Raw genomic sequence first — 25,516 nt, forward strand, 5'->3', positions numbered from 1 at the left:
TGTATGCTGTAATTCATCTACCATCCACAAGGACACCCAAATCCTTCTCTATAAGTGACTCTCCCAGTGCTACATCACCTAGGACATATGAAGCACAGAGATTATTACTACCAAGATGCATAACAACAGCGACTTAAAAAGATTAAAATAAACAAATCGCCAGGACCGGATGGCATACACCCATGTATCCTAAGTAAATTAAGTAATGTCATAGCCAGACCCTTATTTCTGATATTTGCAGACTCTATGCTGACAGGGAATGTCCCACAGGATTGGCGCATAGCAAATGTGGTGCCAATATTCAAAAAGGGTCCAAAAAACAGAGCCTGGAAACTATAGGCCGGTAAGTTTAACATCTGTTGTGGGTAAACTGTTTGAAGGTTTTCTAAGAGATGCTATCTTAGAGCATCTCAACGGAAATAAGCAAATAACGCCATATCAGCATGGCTTCATGAGGGATCGGTCATGCCAAACTAATTTAATTAGTTTCTATGAGGAGGTAAGTTCTAGACTTGACAGCGGCGAATCAATGGATGTCGTATATCTGGACTTCTCCAAAGCATTGACACTGTACCACATAAAAAGGTTAGTATATAAAATGAGAATGCTCGGACTGGGAGAAAATGTCTGTATGTGGGTAACTGGCTAAGTGATAGAAAACACAGGGTGGTTATTAACGGTACACACTCAGATTGGGTCACTGTCACTAGTGGGGTACCTCAGGGGTCAGTATTGGGCCCTATTCTTTTCAATATATTTATTAATGATCTTGTAGAAGGCTTGCATAGTAAAATATAAATTTTCGCAGATGACACTAAACTGTGTAAAGTAATTAACACTGAAGAGGACAGTATACTACTACAGAGGGATCTGGATAGATTGGAGGCTTGGGCAGATAAGTGACAGATGAGGTTTAACACTGACAAATGTAAGGTTATGCACATGGGAAGGAATAATGCAAGTCACCCGTACATACTAAATGGTAAAACACTTGGTAACACTGACATGGAAAATAATCTTTTTTTGGAGTATTGGATTTTGGTGATTAATATCACCTTGGTGGCCCTATTTCAACTTTTCACTGTGTATTCAATTACCCCTTAATTCCACAATTTTGTTCCCTGTACTGCCTACTTTTGCCTGTGCTTAAAATAGGGTTTCTAGGCATGGTCCGTCTATCTGTTGATAGATGGAGCACGAAGCGTGCAAGGTCAGATTACTGATAGACAGGGACTGTAAGTAAATGATTAAAGCCAGGTCCTCCCCAGCAGCTGATAACAGTGCCTGGGCTGTGTGCACTTCTCCCTGCCCGTGCGCTTGGCAGACGCTCCCTCACTCAGCAGACTTGGAGAATGTAGAGTTGAAGCAGCGCACAACAGGGAAGGGAGATCTGCCGTCTGCTCAGTGTATAAATGAAAGCAACATGTGGTAAGAGGACCCCTTTGTGCTGCAGGAGATTAACCCTTTAGGGGGGAGGGCTCTGGTTACTGACACTATTGGGGGGCTATTGTTACTGGCTAGGCGGGTTTAGCCTCAGGGTGAGGGCAGTGGCAGCCATCTTAACTGAATAGTGAAATTGCAGTTTTATGCAGACTGGTTGCTGAATCTTATTAAATATGGGGTAAGTCAATCTAATAGTAACTGATTTTGGAATATCATGTGATTAGTAACTACATATATGAAAATTGAAATTAGGGTCTAAATGTGACAGTTATCCTTTAATAAACAGCAAACTAAGCTGTAAAAAACAGTGTCAGGCAGCTGCTGCCAAGGCCAATAAGATAATGGGTTGCATCAAAAGGGTCATAGATGCCCGTGATAAGAACATAGTCCTACCTACCACTTTACAAATCGCTAGTAAGACCACACATGGAGTACTGTGTACAGTTCTGGGCTCCTGTGAACAAGGCAGACATAGCAGAGCTGGAGAGGGTCCAGAGGAGGGCACCTAAAGTAATAACTGGAATGGGGCAACTACAGTACCCTAAAAGATTATCAAAATTAGGGTTATTCACTTTAGAAAAAAGACAACTAAGGGGAGATCTAATTAATATGTATAAATATATCAGAGGTCAGTACAGAGATCTATCCCATCATCTATTTATCCCCAGGACTGTGACTGTGACGAGGGGACATCCTCTGCGTCTGGAGGAAAGAAGGTTTGTACTCAAACATAGAAAAGGATTCTTTACGGTAAGAGCAGTGAGACTATGGAACTCTCTGCCTGAGGAGGTGGTGATGGTGAGTACAATAAAGGAATTCAAGAGGGGTCTGGATGTATTTCTGGAGTGTAATAATATTACAGGCTATAGCTACTAGAGAGGGGTCATTGATCCAGGGAGTTATTCTGATTGCCTAATTGGAGTCGGGAAGGAATTTTTTTATTCCCCTAAAGTGGGGAAAATTGTCTTCTACCTCACAGGGTTTTTTTTTTGCCTTCCCCTGGATCAACTTGCAGGATAACAGGCCGAACTGGATGGACAATTGCCTTTTGTCGGCCTTATATACTATGTTACTATGTGATTATAAACTATACTTTCCAAGCCTATAGACCTTACTTTACCTATTAAGCGTCTATGAGGGACAGTATCAAAAGCCTTTGCAAAATCCAGAAACACTACATCCACAGACGCCCCTCTGTCCAGGCTACTACTCACCTCCTAATAAAAACAAATCAGGTTAGTCTGACAACTTCTGTCCTTGGTAAACCCATGCTGGTTATCACTTATAATATTTATAGTCACATACTCCTGTATATAGTCCCTTAACCACCTCAGCTCCCCTAGCTTAAACCCCCTTAATGACCAGACCACTTTTTACAATTCTGCACTACACTACTTTCACGGTTTATTGCTCGGTCATACAACTTACCACCCAAATTAATTTTACGTCCTTTTCTTCTCACTAATAGAGCTTTCATTTGGTGGTATGTCATTGCTGCTGACATTTTTACTTTTTTTGATATTAATCAAAATTGACGAAAATTTTAGCAAAAAAATGACATTTTTCACTTTCTGTTGTAAAATTTTTCAAATAAAACTACATTTCTATATAATTTTTTCTCTAAATTTATTGTTCTATATGTCTTTGATAAAAAAAAATGCAATAAGTGTATATTTATTGGTTTGGGTAAAAGTTATAGCGTTTACAAACTATGGTGCAAAAAAATTAATTTAAACACTTTGACTTTCTGAGCACCTGTCATGTTTCCTGAGGTTCTACAATGCCCAGACAGTAGAAACACCCCACAAATGACCCCATTTTGGAAAGTAGACACCCTAAGGTATTCGCTGATGGGCATAGTGAGTTCATGGAAGTTTTTATTTCTTGTCACAAGTTAGCGGAAATGGAATTTATTTATTTTTTTCTTACAAAGTCTCATCATATTCCACTAACTTGTGACCAAAAATACACCCCAAATCACATTGCCCTACTTCTCCTGAGTACGGCGATACCACATGAGTGGCACTTTTTTGCAGCCAAGATGCGCAAAGGGGCCCAAATTCCAATGAAAAGTAGGGCAATGTGTTTTGAGGTGTATTTTTTGTCACTAGTTAGTGGAATATGAGATTTTGTAAGAAAAAAATAATATATATTTTTTTTACATGAACTCACCATACCCCTCACGGAATACCTTGGGGTGTCTTATTTCCAAAATGGGGTCACATGTGGGGTATTTATACTCCCCTGGCATTTCAGGGGCCCTAAAGCGTGAGAAGAAGTCTGGAATCCAAATGCGTAAAAATGCCCAGTGAAATCCTAAAGGTACTCATTGGAATTTTGGCCCTTTGTGCACCTAGGCTGCAAAAAAGTGTCACACATGTGGTATCACGGTACTCAGAAGAAGTAGGGCAATGTGTTTTGGGGTGTATTTTTACATATATCCATACTGTGTGTGAAAAATATCTCTGTAAATGACAACTTTTTACATTTTTTTATACAAAGTTGGCAATTTACAGAGATATTTCTCTCAACCAGCATGGGTATATGTAAAAATACGCCCCAAAACACATTTCCCTACTTCTCCTGAGTGTGGCGATACCACATGTGTGACACTTTTTTGCAGCCAAGATGCGCAAAGGGGCCCAAATTCCAATGAGTACCTTTAGGATTTCACAGGGCATTTTTACGCATTTGGATTCCGTGAGGGGTATGGTGAGTCCATGTAAGATTTTATTTTTTGTCACAAGTTAGTGGAATATGAGACTTTGTAAGAAAAAACAAAAAAAAAAAACTATTTCCGCTAACTTGTGCCAAAAAAAATAAAAATCTTCTATGAACTCGCCATGCCTCTCAAAAGTGATCTTTATAGCGCCGCAGCGATTTTACTGTGTTTTTGCAGTGATCAGAAAAAAAAAATTCTGTCACTGCGGTGGGGCGGACTGAACGCAAGTGTGCGCACAAGATCAGGCCTGATCGGGCGAACACTGCGTTTTTTGTAGAGCCTATAGAACATGTCCTATTCTTGTCCGCAATTGCGGACAAGAAAAGGCATTTTCTATATAGTTCTGGAAATGTGCGGATCCGCAAAATGCGGAAAGCACATTGCCGTTGTCCGTGTTTTGCGGGTGATCAATGACAGGGGGGTGATCAGGGAGTCTATATGGGGTGATCAGGGGTTAATAAGGGGTTAATAAGTGACGAGGGGGTGTAGTGGTGTGTGGTGATTGGTGCTACTTACAGAGCTGCCTGTGTCCTCTGGTGGTCGATCCAAGCAAAAGGGACCACCAGAGTACCAGGGAGCAGGTATATAAGACGCTGTTAACAAAACAGCGTCTAATATACCTTTCTGGGGTTAAAAAAAATCGCATCTACAGCCTGCCAGCGAATGATCGCTGCTGGCAGGCTGTAGATCAACTCGTTTACCTTGCGCTCCTGTGAACGCGTGCTCCTGTGAGCGTGCGTTCACAAGAAATCTCGAGTCACGTGAGATGACGCATCGATGCGTCAAGGAGGAATAACCCGGCTGCCCGCAGGACGCATCCCTGCCTTAGGCGGTCGGGAGGTGGTTAAAAGTCCTTCAAACATTTTTCCCACAACGGAATTTAAACTAACTTGTATATAATTGCCTGTGGAGGACCTTGATCCTTTTTTGAATACGAGCACCACGTTTGCCTTGCGCCAATCATTTGGCACTCTGCCAGTACCTAGAGAATCTTTAAAAAATTATAAACAGGTGCACAGCAATGACTGAACTGAGCTCTTTAAGCACCCTTGGGTGTCATCCATTTGGACCCGGAGCCTTGTTCACATTTACCCAATTTGACTTCTCTTGGACCATATCTACAGTTAGCCAATTGAGTCTATCACTGGATGTACTAACAGCCCCGGCGCCGCAGATATCCGCTCCTTTCTCTTCTTACATGACAAGAATCAGCATAACTGATCATATACTAAATAGTTGCAAGTCCAATTGTTATTGCTAATGTTGGTGCACTTACAATTGTGCTGCCTGGAAACTAGCTGAGGGCTGTAGCATTCAGAAGCTTGGATGTCAGGGGCAAGATCCTCCTGGGATACAGGCTTGACTGTAGTGGTAATGCAGCAGCTGAGCTTTCCCTTATTACACTGAAAACACAGGAGCTGTCAGGACTGTGCTGTAGGGTTAATGCAGCAGGGTACAGTTAAGGTGGAGAACATAATCTCCTTGTTTTCCCATCTGCTGCAGCTGTTTTTCATTGCTTCCGGACACAGTCTTGACTGCTTGAAGACACAGGCAGTGAATTATAACCTGTGACCTGACAGGAAGTCCATGTATGGTCACAGGTTATCATTCACTCAGTTCCAAAAGCCGCTCTTAGGCTGGCTGTGCTGTGTGCAGAGCAGTCAGGCAGTCAGGAGGGAGCAGGTACAGTATGTGCCACATGCTCCTCAACTAGATATCCCTCCCCTTCTAAACACACACTGCACACTGGTATTGACAATTTATAATGGTATATTAACACAATACAATGCACTGAATGAAACTGGTATATTAATGCAAAGAGATAATCACTGCCAGATCCAATGCAGAGGTCCCGGGCACGGAAAACCGTGGAGATCCAACATGTACAAACTGACGAAAAAAGTTCATCAGCCTCTGAATAAAACAATGGAATCCTTTATGGAAGAATAGTCATAAAATCCAGGTATGTCAAAAATAAAAGGGCACATCTAAAATGCTTGTCTTAATAAGCCCCTGCACTGGCGGTGGATCGCAGAAGTTATATAGAGGTGCCGGCCTCTACATAGCTTTGGCGTATCCACCGCCAAATCTAAATGTAAGACAGCTTTCTTGCTGTCTTACATTTAGACTATTTTCTATGCCTAAACCAGGCATAGAAAATGATGAACGAGATGGGCCTGTGAGCAGCTCACAGTGAATGACCTCCACTAGCCTCAAGTACAACAGACACAGCCAGCAATATACAGGGTGGGCCATTTATATGGATACACCTTAATAAAATGGGAATGGTTGGTGATATTAACTTCCTGTTTGTGGCACATTAGTATATGTGAGGGGGGAAACTTTTTAATATGGGTGGTGACCATGGTGGCCATTTTGAAGTCGGCCATTTTGAATCCAACTTTTGTTTTTTCAATAGGAAGAGGGTCATGTGACACATCAAACTTATTGGGAATTTCACAAGAAAAACAATGCTAGCACAGGCTTCCAGTATCCTTAGTTTCAGGTGCTGCACATCTCGTATCTTCACAGCATAGACAATTGCTTTCAGATGACCCCAAAGATAAAAGTCTAAGGGGGTCAGATCGGGAGACCTTGGGGGCAATTCAACTGGCCCACGACGACCAATCCACTTTCCAGGAAACTGTTCATCTAGGAATGCTCGGACCTGACACCCATAATGTGGTGGTGGGTGCACCATCTTGCTGGAAAAACTCAGGGAACGTGCCAGCTTCAGTGCATAAAGAGGGAAACACATCATCATGTAGCAATTTTGCATATCCAGTGACCCCCTTAGACTTTTATCTTTGGGGTCATCTGAAGGCAATTGTCTATGCTGTGAAGATACGAGATGTACAGCACCTGAAACTACGGATGCTGGAAGCCTGTGCTAGCATTTCTCCTGCGGTGTTGCTATCAGTGTGTGAAGAGTGGGAGAAGAGGGTTGCATTGACAATCCAACACAATGGGCAGCACATTGAACACGTTTTATAAGTGGTCAGAAACTTGTAAATAACTCATGAAAGAATAAAGTTACGTTAAAACCAAGCACACCATTGTTTTTCATGTGAAATTCCCAATAAGTTTGATGTGTCACATGACCCTCTTCCTATTGAAAAAACAAAAGTTGGATTCAAAATGGCCGACTTCAAAATGGCCACCATGGTCACCACCCATCTTGAAAAGTTTCCCCCCTCACATATACTAATGTGCCACAAACAGAAAGTTAATATCACCAACTGTTCCCATTTTATTAAGGTGTATCCATATAAATGGCCCACCCTGTACAAAGGAAAAACTAAAGTTAAACAAAAGAAAGAAATAAACACCAAACCAGGTAAAAACTAATAGTGTGATCTTGCTTGCAGTTTAGTCCATTAGGTAAACAAGTCTCCAATTTTAACATCCATCTAGCTACAGCATGTAATAATCTACGGTGTGCATCTCCACCTCTCACTGGCAGAGTCACTTTTTCAATGCCTTGCACCTCCAACTGTGAACTGTTACCTTCATGCACATGGAGAGTAGTGTTGAGCGCGAATATTCGAATAGCGAATATTAATCGCGAATATCGCAACTTTGATAATTCGCAAATATTACGAATATACTGCTATATATTCGTTATATCGAATATTCGTCATTTTTTACATCTGAACAAATGATTCCTCCCTGCTTAAAATGCTTGTGGTCAATGAGTCAGGCATACTCCTCCCCATAAGCGTCCCCGTCACCATGGGAACGCCTGGTGGTTAGAATATACCATCGGATCTGAGTTAGATCGTGAAAACTCAAATCCGATGGTATATTCTAACACAGAAGGGATGCTTGAAGGGGACGCTTGAAGTTAGAGTATACCAACAGGCGCATACATACTGGCCCCCTGCTGCCTGGGCACCTGACCTCTGACAGGGCACTGTGATCCACACAATTAACCCCTCAGGTGCCGCACCTGAGGGGTTAATTGTGCAGATCACAGCACCCTGTCAGAGGTCGGGTGTCGCCGGGCAGCAGTGCGCCCCCCCCCCTCCCCACTATTAAAATCATTCATGGGCAGTGCGCCCTAACCCCCCTCACCAGTATTACAATCATTGGTGGCCAGTGCAGATCCCTCCCCCCTCTGTATTAAACATCATTTCTGGTAGTGCGCTGACAATCCCTCCCCCCCGTATTAATCATTGCTGGCAGTGCGCCCCCCCCATCATTGGTGGCAGCGGCAGTTCCGATCGGAGTCCCAGCAGTGTAATGCTGGGGCTCCGATTGGTTTCCATGGCAACCAGGACGCTACTGAAGTCCTGGCTGCCATGGTCAGTTAGTCAGCATTGTACTTACCTGCGCTGGGGCCGCCGAGCGCTCCTTCTTCTCAAACTCACAGGTCTGTGTGGCGCATTGCTATAAGCATACGCCGCACAGACCTGTGAGTTTGAGAAGAAGGAGCGCCCGGCGGCCCCAGCACAGGTAAGTACACTGCAGAGTTGACTAACTGACCATGGCAGCCAGGACTTCCGTAGCGTCCTGGTTGCCATGGTAACCGATCGGAGACCCAGCATTACACTTCTGGGACTCTGATCGGAACTGCTGCTGCCACCAATGATGGGGGGGGGGCGCACTGCCAGCAATGATTAATACTGGGGAGGGAGGGGGGATTGAGGGCGCACTGCCAGCAATGATTAATACGGGGGGGAGGGATTGTCAGCGCACTGCCAGCAATGATGTTTAATACGGAGGGGGGGGATCCGCACTGGCCACCAATGATTGTAATACTGGTGAGGGGGGGTTAGGGCGCACTGCCCATGAATGATTTTAATAGTGGGGGGGGGAACACACTGCTGCCCGGCGGCACCTGAGGGGTTAATTGTGTGGATCACAGTACCCTGTCAGAGGTCAGGTGCCACCAGGCAGCAGGGGGCCAGTATGTATACGCCTGTTGGTATACTCTAACGTCCATCACCATGGGAACGCCTTTGTGTTAGAATATACCATCGGATTTGAGTTTTCACGATCTAACTCAGATCCGATGGTATATTCTAACCACCAGGCGTTCCCATGGTGACGGGGACGCTTGTGGGGAGGAGTATGCCAAAGGGGTTTAACTGTACTGTTTGGAGAAAAAAAAAAAACGAATATTCTAAAAAATGTCAAAACGAATATATTCGCTATAGTGCTATATATTAGTTTTTTTTAATATTCGTCTTTTTTCAACATCTAAAGTCACGATTCCTCCCTGCTTCTTGCTTGTGGGCCAATGACTCATTGACCCACAAGCATTTTAAGACGGGAGGAATCATTTGTTCAGATGGAAAAAATGAAGAAATTTTCTAAAAACTAATATATAGCAGTATAATTTGCATTATGCGATTTTTTTTTTATTACTGATTTTTTGCAATAAAAACGAATATCTTGAATACGAATATTTGCGAATATATGATGAATATTCTACCATATATTCGCGAAATATCGCGAATTTCGAATATTGCCCCTGCCGCTCATCACTAATGGAGAGTATGGTAAGAAACAGCAGATATACAGTATGTTTTAGTGGTGTTTTTTTTTGGTTCTCATTTTCATAGTTGGTACCATTTGGTAAGTGTCTGCGGATTCTGATTTTGAGCAGTCACGCTGTACAGCCCACGTACTGTAGGTTGCAGGTTTTTCATGTGATAAGATATATTACATTATTAGTATTATAGTTGATATATTGTTTGTTGTGCTTCGTACGATTGGATGAAGAAACAATCCTTATGATCACACTACAGGATGTGCATCAGGTGGGTCTACATTAGAAGGGACAATTATACTGTAACCAAGCTGGCAGAAGAGGGCCAGCAGCACTGTCCACAAACAGACTTAGGCCTCATGCACACGACCGTTGTGTGCACCCGTGGCCGTTGTGCCGTTTTCCGTTTTTTTTCGCGGACCCATTGACTTTCAATGGGTCCGTGGAAAAATCGGAAAATGCACCGTTTTGCAGCCGCATCCGTGATCCGTGTTTCCTGGCCGTGAAAAAAATATGACCTGTCCTATTTTTTTCACGGCCAACGGTTCACGGACCCATTCAAGTCAATGGGTCCGTGAAAGAACACGGATGCACACAAGATTGGCATCCGTGTCCGTGATCCGTGGCCGTAGTTTAGTTTTTATACAGACGGATCCGAAGATCCGTCTGCATAAAGCTTTTTCAAAGCTGAGTTTTCACTTCCTGAAAACTCAGAACCGACAGTATATTCTAACACAGAAGCGTTCCCATGGTGATGGGGACGCTTCTAGTTAGAATACACTACAAACTGTGTACAAGACTGCCCCCTGCTGCCTGGCAGCACCCGATCTCTTACAGGGGGCCGTGATCAGCACAATTAACCCCTTCAGGTGCGGCACCTGAAAGGGTTAATTGTACTATCATATCCCCCTGTAAGAGATCAGGGCTGCCAGGCAGCAGGGGGCAGACCCTCCCCCCCTCCCCAGTTTGAATATCATTGGTGGCCAGTGCGGCCCCCCCCCCCCCCCCCTCCCTCTATTGTAATAATTCGTTGGTGGCACAGTGTGCGCCCCCTCCCTCCCTCTATTGTAATAATTCGTTGGTGGCACAGTGTGCGCCCCCCCCCCCTTCCTCCCTCTATTGTAATAAATCGTTGGTGGCACAGTGTGCGCCCCCCATTGCCCCCCCCCCTCTATAGCATTAACAACGTTGGTGGCCAGTGTGCAGCCTCCCATCTCCCCCCCCCCCCCCTGCCCCCCATCATCATTGGTGGCAGCGGAGTTCCGATCGGAGTCCCAGTTTAATCGCTGGGGCTCCGATCGGTAACCATGGCAACCAGGACGCTACTACAGTCCTCGTTGCCATGGTTACTTAGCAATAGTACAATAGTAGAAGATTAATACTTACCTGCTGCTGCGATGTTCGTGTCCGGCCGGGAGCTCCACCTACTGGTAAGTGACAGTGACAGGTCTGTGCGGCGCATTGCTAAATGAACCGTCACTTACCAGTAGGAGGAGCTCCGGCCGGACACGAACATCACAGCTCCCAGGTAAGTATGAATCTTGTACTATTGCTAGTAACCCGCTGCCACCAATGATCGGGGGGGGGGGGGGGGGCGCAAGATGGGAGGCCGCACACTGGCCACCAATGTTGTTAATGCTATAGAGGGAGGGGGGCCAATGATTGCCACCAACGATTTATTACAATAGAGGGAGGAAGGGGGGGGGGGGGCGCACACTGTGCCACCAACGAATTATTACAATGGAGGAAGGGGGGGGGGGCCGCACTGGCCACCAATGATATTCAAACTGGGGAGGGGGGGGGGGGGGTCTGCCCCCTGCTGCCTGGCAGCCCTGATCTCTTACAGGGGGATATGATAGTACAATTAACCCCTTCAGGTGCGGTACCTGAGGGGTTAATTGTGCTGATCACGGCCCCCTGTAAGAGATCGGATGCTGCTAGGCAGCAGGGGGCAGTCATGTACACAGTTTGTAGTATATTCTAACTAGAAGCGTCCCCATCACCATGGGAACGCCTCTGTGTTAGAATATACTGTCGGAAATGAGGTTTCACGATCTAACTCATATCCGACAGTATATTCTAACATAGAGGCGTTCCCATGGTGATGGGGACGCTTCAAGTTAAAATATACCATCGGATTGGAGAAAACTCCGATCTGATGGTATAAAAGGGACTCCGGACTTTACATTGAAAGTCAATGGGGACGGATCCGTTTGAAATGGCACCATATTGTGTCAACGTCAAACGGATCCGTCCCCATTGACTTGCATTGTAATTCAGGACGGATCCGTTTGGCTCCGCACGGCCAGGCGGACACCAAAATGACATTTTTTTCATGTCCGTGGATCCGCCAAAAATCAAGGAAGACCCACGGACGAAAAAACGGTCACGGATCACGGACCTACGGACCCTGTTTTTGCGGACCGTGAAAAAAAACGTTCGTGTGCATGAGGCCTTAGGGAGAGTATCTGTGCTAAAGATTTAGCTTTTTTTTGGAATACATTGAATGCCGCCTTTGATGACTTCTGAGAAGCTAGTATTAAAGGGAACCTGTCACCGGGATTTTATGTATAGAGCTGAGGACATGGGATGCTAGATGGCCGCTAGCACATCTGCAATACACAGTTTCCATAGCTCTGTGTGCTTTTATTATGTAAAAAAAACGATTTGATACATATGCAAATTAACGTGAGATGAGTCCTGTCCCTAAGATGAGCATCCCATGTCCTCAGCTCTATACACAAAATCTCAATGACAGGTTCCCTTTAATGTTTAACACTGGTAAGTATTTCTTTATAATACCACTGACAGCTTTAAATTCACAGCTATATGGGGTTGAGAAATACATTCAGTTTTTTTTTTTTGCTTCACTATGTTCTGTGCTCTATTTAGCATCCATAAGGGTTAACCGTGTTTGCTCAGTCTATTCCTAATGTGAACAGATTCCTATTTGAAACTATCATCCGTAGAGCAGTTCCTTTTGGCACGAGTAAATCCACCAATTGGAAAAGACTTAATTAATAATGTTGAATGAGTGGCAGGAATCAGCATGCAATTTGGTGTTGCATGCTGTGCTTTTTTTGTGCTTTGTACTTATAACTAGAGTTGAGCGGACACCTGGATGTTCGGGTTCAGCCGAACTTCACAAAAAAGTTTGAGTTCGGGACCCAAACTTGACCCCGAACCCCATTGAAGTCAATGGGGACCCGAACTTTGGAGCACTAAAATGGCTCTAAAATAGTAATGGAAAGGGCTAGAGGGATGCAAATGGCAGCAAAATGTGGTTAAGAGCATGGCAAGTGCTCTGCAAACAAATGTGGATAGGGAAATGACTTAAAATAACATAAAATATGTAAAAAAATAATAATAATCTTGATCTAGGAGGAGGAGGTCCATATGGAGTAGGAGGTAGAGGAGGCGGTCGATGTGGCAGTGTAGGTGGAAGCGGTGGTGGAGGAGGAGGAGGTAGCCAACACTGTTTTTTGTGGTGAGTGGCTTATTACGCTTTGGCCAAAATGTACACCAATGCCTCATTCAACATCCAGCATGGAGGCAGGGCGGAGTGCTGGTTGCAGAGTGCTATTGCATTTGTGTTTTTCTATTTAATTTTTTTTGTTCGAATTTGGGTAGACCCCAAAACATTTGGAAATATAAAAAATAAAACAAAGAGAAAGTGCACTGGAGTACAACAATGGCTGGGTGAGGCCAGTATACATGTCTACAGGGAGTGCAGAATTATTAGGCAAATGAGTATTTTGACCACATCATCCTCTTTATGCATGTTGTCTTACTCCAAGCTGTATAGGCTCGAAAGCCTACTACCAATTAAGCATATTAGGTGATGTGCATCTCTGTAATGAGAAGCGGTGTGGTCTAATGACATCAACACCCTATATTAGGTGTGCATAATTATTAGGCAACTTCCTTTCCTTTGGCAAAATGGGTCAAAAGAAGGACTTGACAGGCTCAGAAAAGTCAAAAATAGTGAGATATCTTGCAGAGGGATGCAGCACTCTTAAAATTGCAAAGCTTCTGAAGCGTGATCATCGAACAATCAAGCGTTTCATTCAAAATAGTAAACAGGGTCGCAAGAAGCGTGTGGAAAAACCAAGGCGCAAAATAACTGCCCATGAACTGAGAAAAGTCAAGCGTGCAGCTGCCAAGATGCCACTTGCCACCAGTTTGACCATATTTCAGAGCTGCAACATCACTGGAGTGCCCAAAAGCACAAGGTGTGCAATACTCAGAGACATGGCCAAGGTAAGAAAGGCGGAAAGACGACCACCACTGAACAAGACACACAAGCTGAAACGTCAAGACTGGGCCAAGAAATATCTCAAGACTGATTTTTCTAAGGTTTTATGGACTGATGAAATGAGAGTGAGTCTTGATGGGCCAGATGGATGGGCCCGTGGCTGGATTGGTAAAGGGCAGAGAGCTCCAGTCCGACTCAGACGCCAGCAAGGTGGAGGTGGAGTACTGGTTTGGGCTGGTATCATCAAAGATGAGCTTCTGGGGCCTTTTCGGGTTGAGGATGGAGTCAAGCTCAACTCCCAGTCCTACTGCCAGTTTCTGGAAGACACCTTCTTCAAGCAGTGGTACAGGAAGAAGTCTGCATCCTTCAAGAAAAACATGATTTTCATGCAGGACAATGCTCCATCACACGCGTCCAAATACTCCACAGCGTGGCTGGCAAGAAAGGGTATAAAAGAAGAAAATCTAATGACATGGCCTCCTTGTTCACCTGATCTGAACCCCATTGAGAACCTGTGGTCCATCATCAAATGTGAGATTTACAAGGAGGGAAAACAGTACACCTCTCTGAAAAGTGTCTGGGAGGCTGTGGTTGCTGCTGCACGCAATGTTGATGGTGAACAGATCAAAACACTGACAGAATCCATGGATGGCAGGCTTTTGAGTGTCCTTGCAAAGAAAGGTGGCTATATTGGTCACTGATTTGTTTTTGTTTTGTTTTTGAATGTCAGAAATGTATATTTGTGAATGTTGAGATGTTATATTGGTTTCACTGGTAAAAATAAATAATTGAAATGGGTATATATTTGTTTTTTGTTAAGTTGCCTAATAATTATGCACAGTAATAGTCACCTGCACACACAGATATCCCCCTAAAATAGCTAAAACTAAAAACAAACTAAAAACTACTTCCAAAATATTCAGCTTTGATATTAATGAGTTTTTTGGTTTCAATGAGAACATGGTTGTTGTTCAATAATAAAATTAATCCTCAAAAATACAACTTGCCTAATAATTCTGCACTCCCTGTATTTAGCACAAGGTACGGACAAGTCCTGTGGGATCCCTGCCTGGTTCATTTTAATGAACGTGAGTTTGCCCACATTGGATGTGGACAGGCGGCTGCGCTTCTCTTTGATAACCACGTAAAGGGCAAGCTCAGGCCATGTGCCCAATTTGGAGACCCAGAAGTTGAAGGGGGCAGACCCATCAGTCAGTACATGTAGGCGTGTGCACACATACTGCTCCACCATGTCGCAGGTCCCCGTGATGTCCACAATCCAATTGGATGTCTTCTCTATCAACTTTTGATGTTCTTTTATGCGCCTACCATGGTGGTAATGGGGAATTAGGGTTCCATGCCGGAGAGGGAGCGTGAGAAAGGGATACCACATCCAAGGGAGGTCAATGGCTGAAATGTGAGACAAGTTGTTAAAGCGGAAGGATCAAATGAAAGGAGGGGGCGCGCGTCAATTAAAGACGAATTTTAGAAATTTAAGTCCCTGCCACCTATGCAGAGCAGGGGTTTTTCATCGGCAAAAATGGGTTAATGTCACCCACCAATGGAACAGATGATTTTTAAAAATTTCGGTCCCTGTAAACTATGCAGAGCAGGGGTTTATTCACGGCAAAACTGGGTTCATGTCACCCACCAATTGAACAGATGATTTTACAAAAATTTGTTCCCTGTCACCTATGCAGAGCAGGGGTTTGTATACGGCAAAAATGGTAAAATGTCACCTGAGAATGTAACAGATGATTTTTTTTTTAAATTTAGGTCCCTGTTACCTATGCAGAGCAGGGGTTTATTCACAGCAAAAATTGTAACATGTCACCCAAGAATGTAACAGACGATTTTGCACCCTGCTCCCTCTTTTGCTGTGATGGTGCCTCTGTGCGACCACCGCCTCTTCCTCCAAACTGCACACGTCACTCGCATGACCTTGATTCCATGTGGGGTCTAGTACCTCATCATCCTCCACATCATCTTCCACCCACTCTTTACCCCTGCCCTCCTTGTCGATCTGCACACTGCAAAAAGCCACAGCAGTTGGCACCTGTGTTTCGTCATCATCAGAGACGTGCTGCGGTGGTCTTCCCATGTCCTCACCCTGAAAGATAAGTGGTTGGGCATCAGTGCACTTAATATCTTCAACTTCTGGGGCAGGGTTATGTGGATGGCCCACGGAAACCCTGCCAGCAGAGTCATCAAAAAGCATAAGAGACTGCTGCATGACTTAGGGCTAGGACTGCTTGCCTTATTTGCAAGAAGGTGAGACGCAGGTGGCCATGGGCTGTAGGTGCCAACTCTGAACTTTCAGCAGGGGACTGGATGGGACATAATGTGAAGGAACTGGAGGCACTGTCAGCCACCCAATCTACTATCGCCTGTACTTGTTCTGGCCTCACCATTTGTAGAGCCGCATTCGGCCCTAAAAAATAACGCTGAAGGTTCTGTCGCCTACTCGCACCTGAGGAAGGTGTTTCACTTGTGCGTGTAGCTGGCACAGATCGACCACGTCCTCTCCCTGCAACAGGAGCTCCACCAGCAGCACCACGACCTGGGCCACATCCCTATTTGACGCTCTCCTCATTCTTTGTGTTCACCCACCAAACTAACAGATGGTTTTTGTCAGGCGACAATGTAACCGCCAATAGTCAACAATTAAGTTCACTGACAGTAAGGCAGTGCCGGTGTCATAAAGAGGAAAAATTTATTGAGATCACACAACAGTGTGACAGGCGAATTTTATACAATTACTTCACGGTCACAAAAATTTTTAATTTGTCAACCAACAATGTAACAGCAGTATTGACTGGTTGTATTGGACTGTCAGAAATGCACCAAAGTTCCCAAATGTAGTGTCTTGCACAAAATGTTTTTTTTATTTTTATACCAGAATATAACAGCAGTATTTGACGCTTGTATTGGACTGTCCCAAATGCAGTAAAGGCCCCAAATGTAGTATCTAGCACAAAATGGGTGTATTTTTAAAACCAGACTATAACTGCTGTATTTAAGGCTTGTATTGGACTCTCACAAATGCAGCAAAGGCCGCAAAGGTACTTTATTGAAATAATAAAAAAAAAATTTTCACCCAGAATTAAACAGATGTATTTAACTGATTTTCTTTCACTATCACAAATGCAGTGCAGGGCGCAAATGTACTTTTTAGCAAAAAATAATAATTTGTTCCCACAGAATCTAACAGATGAATTTACTTGGATTGTACAGTACTTTACAGAAAAAAATGTGAATGTCACCCCCTGGGTCCCTGAACTCACAGACGGATTACCTATATTATTTTCCCTTCCCCTGGCACATATGCAGTGCAGGTGCACTTAAAAAATGGGTATATGTTGCCCACTGAACTAAAAGAACAGGGTTAAATTATTGTCCCTGGCACATATGCAGTGCTGGTGCACTGAACTTGCCAACTCCCACCTAACTAACAGACGGATAAAACGTATTTTTCTGTGTCACTGAGCTCAGGGCAGGGTACAAAAATGTTGCATTGCACCCACACAAAAAAAAAATCGCTGTAAAACGCACAGTTAACAACAAGTTCTGATATCAGATTCTTTCCTATTTTCTCCCTCACAGCAGCAGCATCCTATCCCTACACTAGTAAGAGCAGAGTGACGTGCAGCGCTACGTGACTCCAGCTTATATAGAGGCTGGGTCACATGCTGCACTGGCCAATCACAGCCATGCCATTAGTAGGCATGGCTGTGATGGCTTCTAAGGGCACACACGTTAAACGCTTGTTGATTGGCTGCCCTGCAGCCTTTCAAAAAGCGCCATTAAATCACTGAATACCAAACTCGAACCCGAACTTTTACTGAAAAGTTCGGGGTCCAAAAATCCTAAAGTTCGGTACGAACACGAACTTTACAGTTCGGGTTTCGTTCAACCCTACTTATAACCTTTCGGGTCATCCAATTTATTTGTAAATTTAGATCCAAAAAAGTAATATGTTCATGATGATTGTAATGAGTAGAACTGAGAATAAGGCTTCTTGCACACGACCGTATGTATTTTGTGGTCCGCAAAAACAGATCCGCAAAAAATACGGATGACATCCGCGTGCATTCCGTATTTGCGGAATGGAAAAGCTGGCCCTTCATAGAACAGTACTATCCTTGTCCCTAATGCGGACAATAATAGGACAAGTTCTATCTTTTAGCGGAACGGATATACAGAAATACGGAAACAGAATGCACACGGAGTACCTTCAGTTTTTTTTTTCCGGGACAATTGAAATTAATGCTTCCGCATACGGACTGCAAACGGAAATCGCAAAAACGGAACGGAAACAGAAATAAAATACGTTCGTGTGCAAGAGGCCTGAGGGTGTTACTGTTCAGGAAACAGACAAACTTCAGTATGGCCACCACATCGCCACACCATATTAACAACAGGTCGTCGAGTGTCACCAAATAAATATGGAGTTTTGTTAGAAAAAGAATGTTGCTCTGTAGTGGTGACGGTGCTGTGTAAATTTAACGAGCAGTTCTGTTCTTATGGATACTTTGTTGCTCCAGTACCAATGTGGTCAGTCTTTTTGGCCAGAGAGAAAACTGCAGCATGCTGCGGTATTTTCTCATTCCTGAAATGGCAAAAAGACTGAACTGAAGACATCCTGATGCATACTGAACGGATTGTTCTCCATTCAGAATGCATTAGGATAAAACTGATCAGTTCTTTTCTGGTATTAAGCCCCTAGGATGGAACTGAATGCCGGAAAAGAATAATGCTAGTGTGAAAGTACCCTAAATCCCTTGAATTAGGATCTATCTACAGTATCTATTGTTACCTTTTACCTGTATTTGTATTATTGCTTGCTACATGTATAGCAATACTCCTGCTATTTTGTTTTTACCCTAGAGAAGCAGAAACACTTACAAACTATGACAAGAATGTATTTAAATCCTCCCCTCCCTTCGGTCATATAGCAAAGGTTAAGATGAGAGAATTTGTAACCACCAAAGCTTGACTTCTTCCACAGTCCCAGAGATTAGAGTTTACATACATGTATCTGTGTTCAGGGACTTTGGGTGGAGTACCACCTCAGTGACACTAGGACGGTGACAAAAATTATTTTTGACTTCTTGACCTCCAATGGGCACCCCCAAGAGGGAGCAAAGGCAAAACGCGAATCGGGGTTGGAGCCCTCCCCTCACTCCTGGTATTTACTACTCTGTGCTATGTAAGTGTTATATTCCTTTTGGATCATGGCTCATGTGTTTCTTTTGTCATTTAAGTATTCATAGATGTTGAGATAAGGTTATGGATATGTAAGCATCCCCTTTGGGAGACTTTTAACAGCAGGTAACCTTTACAGCAGTACAGTATATGATAATAGGTGTTTTTTTCAGGTTTTACGTTCTAAACAGCACATACATACATATATATATTGTATGTTTATTACACCTATCTGACATTTGTGATTGTATAATGTGAAGTCACTATTTGAACACATGGGTTATAAAGTGTCACCATTTACTGAGCTGCTGTGTGGCAATATACACTGTATATATGGAAGTATGCTTAGGTAACTCCAAATAATTGATTATAACTTCAGCTCTGTTATTATAAAAGGGTGATCATTATTAGATTTTGACTAGCACAGCTGATTATCTGTAGTCCGAACTTACCTGTTATTAGTGACTGTACAATAGTGTTATAGATATTGTGCAAAGATCTTTTAAACATTGTACTGTCGCCAGTGGAAGTGGTGTGATGGGGGGAACCTTTTTTGTCGCAGCATTGTCCTGTAGTCACTGCCAATAAATGTAATCTGTCCACAATTATATATATATACACTCACCTAAAGAATTATTAGGAACACCTGTTCTATTTCTCATTAATGCAATTATCTAGTCAACCAATCACATGGCAGTTGCTTCAATGCATTTTGGGGGGTGGTCCTGGTCAAGACAATCTCCTGAACTCCAAACTGAATGTCAGAATGGGAAAGAAAGGTGATTTAAGCAATTTTGAGCGTGGCATGGTTGTTGGTGCCAGACGGGCCGGTCTGAGTATTTCACAATGTGCTCAGTTGCTGGGATTTTCACGCACAACCATTTCTAGGGTTTACAAAGAATGGTGTGAAAAGGGAAAAACATCCAGTATGCGGCAGTCCTGTGGGCAAAAATGCCTTGTGGATGCTAGAGGTCAGAGGAGAATGGGCCGACTGATTCAAGCTGATAGAAGAGCAACGTTGACTGAAATAACCACTCGTTACAACCGAGGTATGCAGCAAAGTATTTGTGAAGCCACAACACGCACAACCTTGAGGCGGATGGGCTACAACAGCAGAAGACCCCACCGGGTACCACTCATCTCCACTACAAATAGGAAAAAGAGGCTACAATTTGCACAAGCTCATCAAAATTGGACTGTTGAAGACTGGAAAAATGTTGCCTGGTCTGATGAGTCTCGATTTCTGTTGAGACATTCAAATGGTAGAGTCCGAATTTGGCGTAAACAGAATGAGAACATGTATCCATCCTCTGATGGCTACTTCCAGCAGGATAATGCACCATGTCACAAAGCTTGAATCATTTCAAATTGGTTTCTTGAACATGACAATGAGTTCACTGTACTAAAATGGCCCCCACAGTCACCAGATCTCAACCCAATAGAGCATCTTTGGGATGTGGTGGAACGGGAGCTTCGTGCCCTGGATGTGCATCCCTCAAATCTCCATCAACTGCAAGATGCTATCCTATCAATATGGGCCAACATTTCTAAAGAATGCTATCAGCACCTTGTTGAATCAATGCCACGTAGAATTAAGGCAGTTCTGAAGGCAAAAGGGGGTTCAACACCGTATTAGTATGGTGTTCCTAATAATTCTTTAGGTGAGTGTATGTGTATATATATATATATATATATATATATAATTATTATTTATTTATTTATTTTTTAAACAATAAAGAATGAATTTATAGTATATGTGTGTGGTTGTAGATTTGGTGAATCATTGTATGCTGGCACACATATTAAGCTACTGGTGTTTTGCTAATATCGGTGTTTTTTAGGCTATGCAATGCAACCAAAAGGGTGCTTCCCCCTAATGGCAGGCAAACTCCCTGCTCCTTTATTGAACAGGTTGCTGTACTTACAGTACTTGTCCATAAAATCCAGTGTGGGATATTGAGAGATTATTACACAGGTGATCAATCTGCTTAAATGTGTATTCAGGCACTGAAGGCAAACTCCTGAGCACATATGCCATAGAGACACAATATATTAACCCCTTAGTGACCACCAGTATGCTTTACAGGGGTCACTAAGAGGCCTTGAGCTGGGCTGCCCTTTTCTACGGCAGCCCAGTCTAAGCACTGCACTGTCACCTGCTCTAATGGCCCGAACTGGAAGAAGCTACAATCTGGGCCATTTAACCCCTTACATACCGTTGGCAATAGGGCCCGCGGCATGTAAGTGGTTACAGAGGTAGCGGATTCTCTCTGTCTCCCATTGACAACCCACAAATGATATTGTGGGCTACAGATGTCTGTGGAAGCAGGTGAGGGCCTAGTGAAGGCCCCAGGCCTCACTCCAGAGTGTCAGTATAGCAGATTGCCTATTATATTTCATTTGTGGGCTGATTTAATATTTAAAAAGTGAAAAAAATTCAATACAAAAAAATTCCCCCCAAAAATTTTTTTCCATTGAAAGAACACTTTTTTTCAGTGGAATAAACAGCAAAAATAAAATCTCCTCCACATACAGTATTTGCTATTGCCGTGTCCCCAAATACTTTATCCTGTACGATGAACGTTATAAAAAATGGAATAAAAAGTGATTAAAAACTGTTATATACCTAAAATGATACCAATGAAAAGCAGCAAAATATATAACACAAAAACTCAGAGGCATTATTGCAGGTTTTTTTCCCATCCCCCTTCCAGAATGAGTTAATAAACGTTAATCGGTAAGTCATGTGTGCGCCCCCAAAATGACACCATTAAAAACAACTTGTCCTGAAACAAAAGAAGCCCTCATATGGCAAAATCGATGGAAAAATAAAAAAGTTATGGCTCTTAGAATGCAGTAATAAAAAAATTACAAATAAAATCACTTGGCCATTAATGGTTAGTGATCTGTAAACAGGCAATACTTTAGAAATGTGCCCGAGTGTTCTCAAGTGCATATACTATGTATGTAAATGGTCAATCCCCCCCCCTCCTCCTGCGGGAAATGAGATGATTACTATATGTACCATTTACAGCTGGCAGTATAGTAAACATAATAGGGGAGATTTACTCAAACAAAATGACAATCAAAATGGTGTAGCTACTTTGCATAGTTTATTAATGGTTTTGTCCAAGTTCAGTTGCCAGCAGTAACCAATGTGACAAAATAACAAAAGGAAGTTCTCAACGCTTTTTCTTCCCTGACACCTCCAACAATGCGCTCTAATCCTACACGATGTAGTCATCTTCCTGGCTGCATGGGAAATCACCACGTTAGTAATCACTCATCTCAACAGAATGCTACACATGAGTGCTGAGGCCACTGACTGGCTGCAGTGGTGAGTATGGGACTTCAATTCTGCACTGAGGTAAACCATTGCCAACAGAGAGGATTGGTACATGGTGCAGGAAGCTGTAGGGGTGAAAATGGTAATCATCGCTTATTTTGATTTAACACATTTATTGTTGCTGGCAAAAAATTTATTGAACTTGGACAACCCAGTTTGTTTGATGCAGCATGGCTTACCTGGGCAGGGGTGTGGCCTGCCAGAAAGTAGAGTGGATTGGACCATGCCAATGTGCACCAAAAATCTGCCAAATTTGTTCTGCAAAATTCAGTTATGGAGTAAGCTAATAGGTGGTATAGGTGAGTCATTCATCAGCTCACATAAATGGGAAAAACTAGTGGATTTTTAGGTCATCAAGTCTAAGTTTACACTGTCTCAAAATTACACAAGAATAGTAAAACTACCCAAATGTATTTATAAAGAACATCAGCTTTACTTTACTATGTCCTTCTCTATAGACAAATGAGCAGCCTCTTGAAATGCTGGTGGATGTTGGCTGTGGGACTGGACGCTACACTTTACCTCTAGCTCCTCACTTCAAGAAGGTCCTGGGAATAGACATGAGTGAATCCCAAATAAATGTGGCTAAACAAAATACGTTGGCAAACAATGTGTCATACATGTGAGTACTGCGCTGGAATTACTAGTTCTGCTAATACAATGAGAGGATTAGATGGCCTCAAGTCATACTGGGAATCTCTCTTCTGTCTATAGGGTGGCTTCAGCGGAGAAGATACCTGTGAAGAATGATTCTGTGGACCTGGTGCATGCCGGACTTGCTGCACATTGGTTCACAATAGATAAGTTTCTCAATGAGTCAGTTCGAGTACTGAAGACAAATGGATGCCTGGCTTTACATGCTTTTTATCCAACCCCTGAGATTGAATACAAGGATTTGTCACATGATCTGAACGCAGCAATGTCAAAGGTAACATGCTGATGAATATTAGTGATAATGCAGATACAATGTATACATTTTTATTGTGTATAGTAGAATTCTGCTGGGTTGCATTTGCATACGAACTGAGGTTTTTTGGGCCCACCAGAGAAATTGATTCTGAAGGACCAAGGTACATCTATACAGAACAGGTGCACATCCATGTTTAACTGCAATCTATGTTATTATAGATTGTACATTTCTTTATTAGTTATTATTATTAGAGTGCCATTTACTCCATGCGCTGTACATATGAAAAGGGGTGCACATACAGTGGATATAAAAAGTCTACACACCCCTGTTAAAATATCAGGTTTCTGTGCTGTAAAAAAAAAAAGAGAGACAAAGATAAATCATTTCAGAACTTTTTCCACCTTTAATGTGACCTATAAACTGTACCACTCAATTGAAAAACAAACTGCAATCTTTTAGGTGGAAGGAAGAAAAAAAAAAAATAATAATAATAATGTGGTTGCATAAGTGTGCACACCCTCTTATAACTGGGGATGTAGCTGTGTTCAGTATTAAGCAATCACATTCAAAATCCTGTTAAATAGGAGTCAGCATACACCTGCCATCATTTAAAGTGCCTCTGATTAACCCCAAATAAAGTTCAGTTGCTCTAGTTGGTCTTTCCTGAAACTTTCTTAGTCGCATCCCACAGCAGAAGCCATGGTCCACAGAGAGCTTCCAAAGAATCAGAGGGATCTCATTGTTAAAAGGTATCAGTCAGGAGAAGGGTACAAAAGAATTTCCAAAGCATTAGATATACCATGGAACACAGTGAAGTCATTATCAAGAGGAGAAAATATGGCACAACAGTGACATTACCAAGAACTGGACGTCCCTCCAAAATTGATTAAAAGACGAGAAGAAAGCTGGTCTGGGAGGCTACCAAGAGGCCTACAGCAATTATAGGAGCTGCAGGAATATCTGGCAAATACTGACTGTGTGGTACATGTGACAACAATCTCCCGTATTCTTCATATGTCTGGGCTATGGGGTAGAGTGGCAAGACCAAATCCTTTTCTTATGAAGAAAAACATCCAAGCCAGGCTACATTTTGCAAAAACACATCTGAAGTCTCCCAAAAGCATGTGGGAAAAGGTGTTATGGTCTGATGAAACCAAGGTTGAACTTTTTGGCTATAATTCCAAAAGATATGTTTGGTGCAAAAACAACACTGCACATCACCAAAAGAACATCATACCCACAGTGAAGCATGGTGGTGGCAGCATCATGCTTTGGGGCTGTTTTTCTTCAGTTGGAACTGGGGCCCTAGTTAATCTAGAGGGAATTATGAACAGTTCCAAATACCAGTCAATATTGGCACAAAACCTTCAGGCTTCTGCTAGAAAGCTGAACATGAAGAGGAACTTCATCTTTTAGCATGACAACGACCCAAAGCATACATCCAAATCAACAAAGGAATGGCTTCACCAGAAGAAGATTAAAGTTTTGGAATGGCCCAGCCAGAGCCCAGACCTGAATCTGTATGAAAATCTGTGGGGTGATCTGAAGAGGGCTGTGCACAGGAGATGCCCTCGCAATCTGACAGATTTGGAGTGTTTTTGCAAAGAAGAGTGGGCAAATCTTGCCAAGTCAAAATGTGCCATGCTGATAGACTCATACCCAAAAAGTCTGTGCTGTAATAAAATCAAAAGGTGCTTCAACAAAGTATTAGTTTAAGGGTGTGCACACTTATGCAACCATATTATTTTATTTTTATATTTTTTTCTTCCCTCTACCTAAAAGATTTCAGTTTGTTTTTCAATTGAGTTGTACAGTTGATAGGTCACATTAAAGGTGGAAAAAGTTCTGAAATGATTTATCGTTGATTTTTTTACATCACAGAAACCTGACATTTTAACAGGGGTTTTGTAGACTTTTTATATCCACTGTACATACAGGGGTGCACCTAGCCTTTCTGCTGCCTGAGGCGAAAACTGAAACGGTGCCCCCCGTCAATTTCTTAACCTAACCCCTTTGCCACAATGAAAGCGCTCATTGCCCATGGCCCTTCTGCTGCCCCCCTCTTGCTCCTTCCTGGTGCCTCACCTGGCCTCATTGGTGGTGCACCCCTTCATACATAATACAGACAATTGCATTAAACA

The 25,516-nt window shown here is 43.0% G+C and overlaps 2 protein-coding genes across 2 annotated transcripts in view; both read left to right on the plus strand.

Moving 5' to 3' along the window:
• The window catches only part of LOC121008805 (putative methyltransferase DDB_G0268948), a 415,162-nt gene that overhangs the window by 61,010 nt on the left and 328,636 nt on the right, over positions 1-25,516 (plus strand). The gene's annotated exons all lie outside the window — the stretch shown is intronic.
• The window catches only part of LOC121008491 (putative methyltransferase DDB_G0268948), a 146,997-nt gene that overhangs the window by 6,434 nt on the left and 115,047 nt on the right, over positions 1-25,516 (plus strand). The window contains exons 2-3 of the mRNA XM_040441085.1: positions 22,924-23,087; positions 23,180-23,393. Of these exons, the coding sequence (XP_040297019.1) occupies positions 22,924-23,087; positions 23,180-23,393 (378 nt within the window). The remainder of the gene's footprint in view (positions 1-22,923; positions 23,088-23,179; positions 23,394-25,516) is intronic.

Source organism: Bufo bufo, chromosome 7 (genome assembly GCF_905171765.1).
Source record: "Bufo bufo chromosome 7, aBufBuf1.1, whole genome shotgun sequence".
Taxonomy (NCBI): Eukaryota; Metazoa; Chordata; class Amphibia; order Anura; family Bufonidae; genus Bufo; species Bufo bufo.